Source organism: Cannabis sativa, chromosome 4 (assembly GCF_029168945.1).
Source record: "Cannabis sativa cultivar Pink pepper isolate KNU-18-1 chromosome 4, ASM2916894v1, whole genome shotgun sequence".
Taxonomy (NCBI): Eukaryota; Viridiplantae; Streptophyta; class Magnoliopsida; order Rosales; family Cannabaceae; genus Cannabis; species Cannabis sativa.
In genome coordinates this window covers 43302478-43313979 of record NC_083604.1, presented here as the reverse complement: position 1 = coordinate 43313979, position 11502 = coordinate 43302478, and the positions used below count along the sequence as shown (strand labels likewise).

Sequence of the window (11502 nt, the reverse complement as noted above, 5' to 3'; positions counted from 1 at the left end):
TTGTTATAATGAATAAAAACAAATAACACGAAAGAACTCAAACTGGTTATAACTAAAATAGAACCGGTTATATAACATAATGAATACAAACAAGTAACACGCAATAACTCAAACTGATTACAATTAAAAACAAAGAAGAAATCAGTTCCTAAAACACTAAAATATAAATTAAAGACAAAACTAGTTTCACAATAAAATACTTCATAACACATAATACCTCATAAAACCGGTTATAATTTTTTTTTAAAAAAAAAAAGTGGGGATCAAATGTCTCGGATATAATAAAAATAGAATCGGTTCTATAACATAATGAATAAAAATAAATAACACAAAATAACTCAAACCGGTTATAATTCAAATATAACCGGTTATGTAACATAATGAATAAAAATAAATAACACAAAATAATTTAAACCAGTTATAATTAAAATAGAATCGGTATCATAACAGTGTTATAATGAATAAAAGTCAATAACACGAAATAACTCAAAACCGATTATAGCTAAAATAGAACCGGTTATATAACATAATGAATACAAACAAGTAACACACAATAATTTAAACCGATTACAATTAAAAAATAAAGGGGAAATCAGTTCCTAAAACACTAAAACATAAATTAAAAACAAAACTAGTTCTACATCTTAACACATAATACCTCATAAAACCGATTATAATTTTTTTTTTTAAAAGGTAAGGATCAATTTGAAAAAATACTGAAGCATAAATATGAAAAGAACCAGCTCCGTAACAAAATAAATAACATAAATAATAACACACAATAACTAAAAATATAATATAAAAAAATCGGTTATATTTATCAACTAGTTAAAAATTTGAGAAAAAAAAACTAGCTTCATAAAGCAACTAAGATAAAAACTCACACACAAAAACCAGTTAAATAAAACAAATCAATAAAAAACCGGTTCCTTAAATTAACTAAATAAAAAATCAGTTCTCAAAATAACTAAATTAAAAATTAGTTTCTAAAATAAATAATTCAAGAATTAATTTTTGAATTGATTAAATAAAAAATCAGATGACATAAATAAAATAGACTCAGTTCCACAGCAAAATGACTAAAAACAAATAAAACACAATAACTCAGAAACCGGTTATAATTTAAAAATAGAACTGATTTTATAACATAATGAATAAAAATAAATAACACAAACCGGTTAAAATTAAAATATAACTAGTTCTGTAACATAGTGAATAAAAACAAAAAACACAATATAACTTGAACGAGTTATAATTAAAATAGAACCGGTTCTATAACAGTGTTATAATGAACTAGATTTATAACAATGTTACAATTAATAAAAACAAATAACACAAAATAACTCAAACTGGTTGTAACTAAAATAGAACTGGTTATATAGACATAATGAATGAGTATTTTTGAGGTAGATATGACATATGTGTAATTATTTGGTGGGTTGGAGCATGTTGAATGGATGTTTTTGTTTAAGCTACTTTATTTAACTGATTTTTGTGCGTGAGATTTTATCTTAGTTGCTTTACGGAACTAATTTTTTTGTCTTAAATTTTTAACTAGTTGATAAATATACGGTTTCTTTATATTATATTTGGGTTATTGTGTGTTATTATTTATGTTTATTTATTTTGTTATGGAACTGGTTCTTTTTATATTTATGCCTCAATATTTTTTGAAATTGATCTCCATTTTTTTTAAAAAAATTATAATCGGTTTTATGAGGTATTATGTATTATGAAATTTTTTATTGTAGAACTAGTTTTGTTTTTAATTTATGTTTCAGTGTTTTAGGAACTGATTTTCCTTTTATTTTTTAATTATAATCGGTTTGAATTATTGTGTGTTACTTGTTTGTATTCATTATATTATATAACTGGTTCCATTTTAGTTATAACCGGTTATAATTTAATTATAATTAGTTTGAGTTATTTTGTTTTATTTGTTTTTATTCCTTGTATTATAGAACCGATTATATTTCAATTATAACCGGTTCTATTTTTGTTTATATTTGAGACATCTACTTCTGGTGACTTTTTTCGGCGACAGTGACTTTTTCGGTGACTTTTCTGACGACGATGATTTTTCTGACGACTTCTCTGGCGCCGATGACTTCTCCGGCGACTTCTCCGACGCCAGTGACTTTTCCAACGACTTCTCCGACGCCAGTGACTTTTTCGGGGACTTCTCCGGCGCTGGTGACTTTTCCGTTAAAACTTATTATTGTTTACAAATATGAGATTTCCATTTTTTTTACAAAAATATAGCATAAAAAAAACTTATATAAATGTAAAAAAACAAAAAAATTCATAAACTTTATTTATTTATGCCATAAAAAAAACTCTTAAAATTTTTCTATATTTTGAGTAATTTCTACTATTTTTACTATTTGTAAGCTCTTGTAATTAGTTGAGGGATTGTGCCAAGCTAAATGGCTTCTTTGATTAATAGAAAATTTATTCTTGATTAAAAAAAATGTGAAAAAATAAAATAAAAAAAAATAAAGGAAACAAAAATAAGATTAGCATATTCCTGTAGCAGCTACCAAACGGCTCTTCCATCTGAGTCTCTCATTCGAAACCCCACAAAACCCTAGAATTACAAATTCCCTAATTTCTTTCAATTAGCTCCATTTTTCTCTCGAATTTCTAGGGTTTTTGATAAACCCTATCCGAACTACATAGTACAGAATTCGAAAGCACACGTAGTGATGGAATTCGACGAGTATGATTACTTGGAGAAGACTGTCGAGGAGAACGACGACCATGATTTGAAGAGGAAGACGAAGAAAGAAGGGAGCGAGAAGAGTTACAGGAAGAGAGATGTTGAAGATGACGCTGCTGTTCTTCTAGGCGGCGAAGATGATGACAACAGGAGGAGCAAAAAGTCGAGAGGAGAGCATGAGAATGGTCGCGATAAGGAACGCCGCCATCGGAGTAAGGATAGAGATGGAGAGCGAGAGAGAGATCGTGACCGTGAGCGGGATAGAGAGAGGAGTGGTAGAGATGGGGAGAAGGAGAAGGGACGGGATAGAGATAAGGAGAGGGACAGAGAGAGAAGGGATAGAGATAAAGAGCGGGAGAGAGAAAGACGGGATAAGGATAAGGAGAAGGAAAAGGAGAGGAGGGAAAGAGATAAGGAGAGGGAGGAGAAAGAGAGGTCAAGGAGGAGCAGAAGTCGCTCTGTTCGTGACGAAAAGCCTCGAAGAAGCAGGAGTCAGAGTCGCGATCGCGAAGAAAGATCTCAAAGAAGTAGGAGTCGATCTGATCGTGATAGGGAAGTCAAAGAGAGGGAACGAGAGATTGAGATGAGAGACAGGTTTGCCGACATATTCTTGTTTCAAAGAAACGAAACTGGTTTAATCAACTCACTATAATCCTGAACTAGGACTCATTTAAGCATTACTTTTACATTTCCTAAAAATAATGTTAAACTTGCCTTGTCTTTCCTGTTCATGTTAAAATTATCAGTTTCATTTTCGGCGGATTCATCTTTTCATCGTTTAACTAGTGAAAGGCTTAATGTGAAATCTTCTCCATATACTAATCTAAATGAGGGTTTCTTACCAATGAGAGATAAAATTAGTTTAATTTTTATTTAATTTTCTGCTTGTTGATCTTACTGTGCTGTATGAAATATGAATTTCAGGAGGTTCAAGGATAAGAAAGAGTTAGCAGAGCCTGAAGCTGATCCAGAGAGGGATCAGAGAACTGTTTTTGCCTACCAGGTTGTGGTTGGTTGCAGCTTTTTTTTCTTTCTGTTTGCTCATGTTTACTGTCTCTCCAATATGTTTGCTATTCTCTGATTTATTCTTGACTTCTGCATCGTGACAGATGCCCCTGAAGGCAAATGAGAGAGATGTTTATGAGTTTTTCTCAAAAGCTGGCAAGGTTGGTGATTTTATTTTCCTTGTAGTTTGCGCAGAGTATAATAATATGAACATTTATACTGTTCATCTCTCTCTCCCCTTCTGTAATTGATAGTACTTCCTTTAGAGTGAATCCTATCGTATTCCCTCTATTTTTCATTTGTTTGCATGCAGTTCGAATATGTGCATAATACGTCTTAAGAGTACTTGTAATTGTGTTGAATGAATTGCTTATGGATGCATGTATTAAAATTAATTTGCTTCTTATTGCAGTACATGATCTCCTGCCTTCAGTTACAAATAGTGTAGTAAGTATTTTGTGTGTCAACATTCTGTAAATGGGGGGGTGAGTGATGCTCTTGAGTTTGTTGGCTGTCTTCTGAACTGCCCAAATTAGGTGTTTTATATGTAGTCTCAAGGTCGCATATCTCTTTCTTCTGCGATATTTTTCATTGTTTGGGATTACAGTTTTTTCTTTTTCTTTTCCTGTGTTCAGGTTAGGGATGTGCGGCTGATCATGGACAGGAACTCTAGACGATCAAAAGGAGTTGGGTATGTGTGTTTATATAAAATTGTTATATTTTTATGGGCATGCAATTTGTAAAGTAGTTATTAATATCACAGCTTTCTAGAATCAAGTTTAACTGTATTCTTAAATGGACTAGCATTGCGATTATGATGAGGGATGATGGGAATACCTTGCACTCATGTTTAAACAATTCATGCTGCGTACTCAAGGTAGACAACATGAACCTAAAATTCCTCTTTCCAGTTTTCTTCCACTACGTGTGTAGTGCACCATTCTGTTCCTATTCTTGGATTGGGAGGCACTGAGTCAACTTGGTAGAGTTTGATTTTGAAGCATTTCCAAAATTAAAAGTCGGCCTGGCTAAATCATTTTGGATTCTATACAAATTTAAAGAATAGACTCTAATTAAAATTAATCCTCTTAATCATTTGGTTTTGAACTCCCCAAAACACATCAACGAACACTGTTAGTAACAGCCCTTCTGATTTTTTTCTTGGTCAGTTTGTCAAGCATATCTTTATAATTACTATGATGAGCTAACATTTTCTTATGAGTCATCAGATTCATCAAAAGAAACTCAGCTTGAGCTCTCTGCACTAGGGTTTTTATTTCCCAATGCTATATGCGTTGTAAGTTTTGAATGCAATAACCTCAGATTCATAAGCTTTTGAACTTATTTGAGACTGATGAAACTGCAGGTATATTGAATTTTATGATGCGATGTCTGTACCAATGGCAATAGCTCTCTCTGGACAACTACTTCTTGGACAACCTGTAATGGTAAAACCTTCTGAGGCTGAAAAGAACCTTGTTCAATCCAACACTACTACTGGAGTCACAGGTGGTACAGGACCATATGGTGCAGTTGACAGAAAATTATACGTTGGCAATTTACATTTTAACATGACCGAGGTTCATCTTAGAGAGGTAGAGTGACCATGTACTTTGCTTTGGATATTAAGGAATTTCATTGAAATATAGAGTGGATATGAAACATATATTGAGTATTAATTAACATATTAATAAAGAATAATGGAAAGTCCCTAAGTCGTGTCCAAAGCAAGCAAATTATATCTATAGGCAGTCAGGGGAATTAAAAGTGATGGCAATATTTAAGATATGTACTTATTTTGCTTTAGTTTTTTCCTCATATTTGCTTTGTTTATCAAACTGATTTCTTTCTCCCATGTGGTAATATCTCAGATATTTGAATCATTTGGTCCTGTGGAACTTGTGCAATTGCCACTTGATCTTGAAACAGGACAGTGCAAGGGTTTTGGGTTTGTTCAGGTCAGTGATAACTTGCTAATACTTGTTTCTACAAATAAGGTCGTGGTTAATTTATGTTTGATAATGACTTGTTCATCTGTTCATTCTTACATTAGTTTGCTCAACTAGAACATGCAAAGGCTGCTCAGAGTTTGAATGGAAAATTGGAGATTGCCGGTCGAACTCTTAAGGTAGCATCTTCTTTTCCATTAATCCTTTAGCTTGACCATTATTATATGTATGGGACCATATGTTCTTGTAGTTCATTGTTTTTCTTGTTGGTAGTTTGTTTTGCCTCTTTAATAAACATTAACTATTCCTTTTCTTCCAAATGAGTCTCACATTCAAGTAAATTGCTTGTGTAGGTTTCATCTGTTACAGATCATGTTGGAGCACAAGATGCTGGGGCAAAATCTGCAGATTTTGATGACGATGAAGGCGGTGGGTTGGTAAGTTATTTCGTTTTGAATTAGATTTGTTACACATAATTTTAGATTGCCTTTATTATAATGCCTAAAATCGTAAAGAAAAAATGCAACTTTGTATTCATCATTGTTTCTTAGTTATAAAGATATTGGTCTTGCTTCCTCGGGTAGATAATTTTGTACCAATAGTGTAGCCACAATTTTCCATAAAACATTTAAAGTTGGATTCATTCTTTAGAGATTTCCTGCATACGGCTTTTCCAATGAATTTAGGGAACCACTTGTATCATGATTTTCTGAATGCTCAATTGAAATTACTTATTTATTTTAATGCCTCTGGCATCATATACGATAAATCAATGATTGGGTTCTCAAAGAACACTCAATTTTATGACTAATTCTTTTACTCATCACATTCTCCATGCAGGCTTTGAATGCTCAATCGAGAGCATTACTTATGCAGAAACTGGACCGCACTGGTATTGCCACTAGGTTCGTCTGACTCAACAATCTTTTATAACTGGGTCACGCAGTCACTCTCTCACATATTCTCTCACTTACTCTCTGCATGGTATTATCTTTGACATTTGCAGTATTGTGGGGTCTCTTGGAGTACCTGCACTGAATGGGTCTGCTCCAAACCAAAGTGCCATGAACTTGCCAATTAATGGACAAACTGCAGTAGCTGCTCAAGGTCTTTCAGTTGGAGCCTCTGTCCCCATTGGAACTCCTAGTGAATGTTTACTGCTAAAGAATATGTTTGATCCTGCTACTGAGGTTTGTAGTGTTATTGTCTTTTCTAGTGTATGTGTTTTAATAGGAAAAAAATTGACGAGAACATTACGTATTAATATTGACCTTTTTCTGGGGGGTTATTGCAGACGGATCCTGATTTTGATGCGGATATTAAAGATGATGTAGAAGAAGAATGTTCTAAATGTGGCAGGGTGATACATATTTATGTTGACAAGTAAGTATATAAATACTTGCAAGTAAATCTGTTCCTGTTCTTGTGTGTGCTAGCGTTGTTGTATCTCATTTTAGGTTTCTATGCTGATAAATTTATGTGGACAAACGGATTTGATTAGTCTTGTGCATGATTTATGTATTTTTATTCTCATGTTTAAGAAATGAATACTGAATTCACTGGATTTTTTGTGGTTGAATGATATTGTAGAAAGTGTATAGATTAACTGTTTTACTTGCTTGGTTATATTTCTTTTTGATATTGTAGATAACTTCCTAATCCCTGCAGACTCTTATAGCTTTAATCCTAATCTCAGCAGATTTTTTAATTCAATTGTTTTGTTAACGCAGAAATAGTGCTGGGTGTGTTTATTTACGGTTTGAAACTGTGGAAGCAGCAGCTGCTGCCCAACGTTCAATGCATCTGAGATGGTTTGCAGGCAGACAGATCTTTGCCTTGTTCATGGTAATATATGTTGCCCCAGACATTGTCATTTATATAATCGAATAAGAGTAGAATTATTTCATTTTTGTTATCAGGATTGTGTTTCATGAACATCCTTTACAATATTCTTTGCAGCAACCTCAAGTATACGAGGCCAAGTTTAGAGGAGCTTAAAAAGAGAGGTGTGGGAGTTGCAGATGGGGGTTATCTGGAATCCAAGCTCCTGTTCTTTATCTCTTCATGCCTCAGTTTTAGGACATTAATTTTTATAGATTCGATTCGTTTACCTGTATCTTAACAGCCAGCGATATGTTTTTGTGGTGGATATGTCTGTCCAAGCAATCTGTAAACATGTATTTTCATTTGATCTTTAGTTATTCAAACGTATTTGTTCTTTTTGGGAAATTTTGCCACCTTTTGGCTCTTGGGATGGCACGAGATGTTCATTATACTATTGGTTCACTTCACTATGCAATATTTACTTGATCAAATAATAGGTCTTTTAAATTTAATTAAATGGCTCAATATTCAATGTTGTATATAAAATTGATTAATACTTGAGAAATGATGTGTGAATTCAAAATATCATGTGAACTTGTAAAGGTATATTTTAAATATCCAAAATTATTAAAAAAAAATTAAAATTTACTGAATCAATGTTTTTTTTTTTTTTTAAAAAAATATATATTTTTATGGATCATTATTTTGTTTTTAAAAAATTTGGTGGTTGTTTTATTTTGAGAAAGAGTAAATATTATTTTGAATTTTATATTTTGTAAAAGTTACTGATTGAACTTTTTGTTTCGTTAAATGATAAAATGTTTAATAATAACCCGAAAAGTATTATGACAAAACTGTTTATATTTTCGGTATCTATTCGTGTTAGGAATTGTTTTTAAGTTGGTCGTATTAAAAGAAAATTGTTAAAAATTAAACTCATAATCTTATTTTAGAAAATACAGAGTCCAATTTGTAACTTTTGCAAAACATATAGTCCAAAATAGTATTTACCCTTTGAGAAATGATACGTGAATTGAAAATATCATGTAAACTTGTAAAAGTATATTGTCCTAAATATTCGAAAAAGTTAGAAAAAATTAAAAAATTATTGAATTCTAATATTTTTTTTTCAATATTTTTATTTGTTGTTATACTATATTGTGCTATTGTTAGGGATGTTTATCAAACTGCTCAAACCGCTCGCACCACACCGCACCGCAAAAAAAAATGCGGTTTGAAATTCTTTGCGGCTGTGTTTAACGAAAGCTCTAGCTACGGAATTGGTTTTGTGTCTAGGGACTCCAGTAGCTTCTTTGTGGAAGGGCAAAAGTCCTATTTATTTACTTTTGGTGGCGTTTAGTAATACTTTTTTAATCAGTTTTCTGTTTTTAAAATTGAAAAAGTGAAAATATTTTTCAAAAATATGTTCTATAAAACTGTTTTTACTTTTTAATTTTTTAATTGAGAATCAAAATTTTAAAAACAAAAAAAAATCACTTTCAATATTTTTTTAAACAGATTTTTTTTTTCTTAATCAATATTTTGAACTTCGATCAGACCCGGACCCAAATCCCCCCACGGCCCTGGCGCTGAACCCGGCCTTTAACCTGAACCCGAATCCGACCCCGAACCTAGACCCGACGTAAATAAAATTAAAAAATAAAAATAAAAATAAAAATAAACTTTACGCACTTTTGTTTTCTGTTTTTAAAATTGAAAAATAAAAGTAGTTACAGAACGCATTTTTATTTTTCAAAAACAAAAATTTTACTTTCATTTTGTGATTAAAAAATTAGAAAACAAAAGTGTTACCAAACGACACCTTTATGTTTCAGTATTTTTGAAACCGATTCACTCTTATTTTTTAATTATAATTTGTTTTTGGTTATTGCGTGTTATTTATTTTTACTTATTTTGTTGTGAAACTAGTTTTGTTTTCAATGTTTTTGGAACTGATTATCTATTGTTTATATATAGGTTTATTATTATTATTATTATTATTAATATTATTATTATTATTATTATTATTATTATTATTATTATTATTAATTTTAATTGGTTCCTAATATATTTTTATATTGTTTTACTTTTCTTTTCTAGCCAACATATTTTAACCCAAACAATGTGTTTGCTACTAAGTTGCAAAGATCTTGTTGCATTTTATTTGTGTTGTTTCTCACCTAATTTTTTTTATTTAGTTAAAGGGCAAAAGTCCTATTTATTTAATTTTTATGTTTCAGTGTTTTGAAACTGATTCACTTTATTTCTTAATTAGTAATGGTTCCCGAGTTATTGTATGTTATTTGTTTTTACTAATGTTGTAATGAAATCAATTCTATTTTTCAGTATTTTTTAGAATTGATTCTCTCTTCTTTGTATATAATTTTTTATTTTGCTTTTATTAATTTTAACCTGTTCTTAATTTTTTTTATATTGTTTTATTATTTTTTCTAACCAACATATTTTAAGAGATCATGTTGCATTTCCTTCAAAAAAAAAAAAGAAAGAGATCATGTTGCATTTATTTATGTTGTTTCTCATGGTTTTTTTATTTAGTTAAAGTATAAAAGTCCTATTTTAAAGGAATCTCCTAAGAAACACACTATTGTTGTGATGTGATCTGGTGATGTTTATATTATATATATTTTTTTAATAATAACCGATTTCTGAGTTATTGTGTGTTGTTTATTTTTGCTTGTTTTGTTGTAAAACCAATTCTGTTAATATGATATGTTTTAATATTTTTGGAATTGATTCTCTCTTTATAACCGTTTTCTAAGTTATTATGTATTTTTTTTGTTTACTTATTTTGTTGGAACCAATTCTATTTTAATTTATGTCTCAGTAATTTTGGAACTGATTCTCAATTTTTTTTTTTTAATTATAATTGGTTTCTGAAGCATTATGTGTTATTCGTTTTTACTCATTTTTTATGGAACTAGTTCTGTTTTTCTTTTATGTTTCAGTATTTTTAGAATTGATTTCTTCTTTTTTTTAATTATAAACGGTTTCTGAGTTATTGTGTATTATTTGTTTTTACTCATTTTATTGTGAAACTGGTTTTATTTTAGTTTATGTATGAGACATCTAACTCCGGTGACAATAGAAATTCTAATACTTTTCCGACGACAATGATAACTCTATTGATTTTTCTGATGACTTTTTAGGTAATTGTGACGTCTTTTTTGACGACAATAATTTTTTCAAGACTTTTTAGTGCTGTCAACTTTTTTGGTGCCAGTGTTTGCTCTGTGGACTTTTTCATCCATATTTGTCATTAGATTTTTTTATTAGTTTTTGTTTGGTTTCCCATATTTTAAATTTTGTTTATTTTTGATCTCATATTTTCTTGTATTAATTTTTTATCCCACATAAAACTAAATTTTAATTTTTTTTCCCAAATTTATGAGAAATTCCTTTTTTAATCCTAATCGAAATCTTGCCAACACAATTCAGATTCAAAAACCCATAGGATTTGATTTCCCTCCCACAATTCAAAAAAGAAAAAAAAATTAGATTAGAGTGTTGGAGAAGCTGCTTGTTTTTTATTTTTTAATTGAATTCGAAAGCAACACCTTTCATTTAAATTCAACCTAACTTATCCAAAGTCCTAAGCCCCCATGTGAACCTATTAATATCTCCCAAACTATCTTTATGATTATTATTTTTTCACTAATAATTAATAAATAACCCAGAAAAAAAACAGAAGAAAAATCTACTTAAATCATTTGAAATGTGGAGGTGATCCAACGGTTTCAGCCACAATAACATTAAACAGCAGCGGTAATAACTAACAAGAAGACAACTCAGCGTTCCTTCGCCCCTCCCACCTTTTGCAACCCAAATATCAAACTCATGCTAATTGACACCACCAACTGCCACGTTTTAATAAGATACATATCCATAGCATCCGTACGGTAGAAGCTTCAAAACACATTTGCCCAAAATAATTTGAATAAGGTCGAACTAAAATTTAGACACTGCTTAAATATTCACTATTACACA

The 11502-nt window shown here is 30.7% G+C and overlaps 1 protein-coding gene across 1 annotated transcript; it reads left to right on the top strand.

Moving 5' to 3' along the window:
* The first annotated feature begins 2467 nt into the window (after window positions 1-2467).
* LOC115712159 (uncharacterized) lies at window positions 2468-7902 on the top strand. The gene is made up of 13 exons (XM_030640404.2): window positions 2468-3313; window positions 3644-3722; window positions 3829-3885; window positions 4360-4415; window positions 5091-5319; window positions 5596-5682; window positions 5778-5852; window positions 6027-6110; window positions 6514-6578; window positions 6680-6863; window positions 6968-7056; window positions 7404-7518; window positions 7633-7902. Exons 1-13 carry the CDS (start codon window positions 2706-2708, stop codon window positions 7669-7671), a joined length of 1767 nt encoding a protein of 588 aa, XP_030496264.2. The 5' UTR covers window positions 2468-2705; the 3' UTR covers window positions 7672-7902.
* Window positions 7903-11502: the final 3600 nt, after the last annotated feature.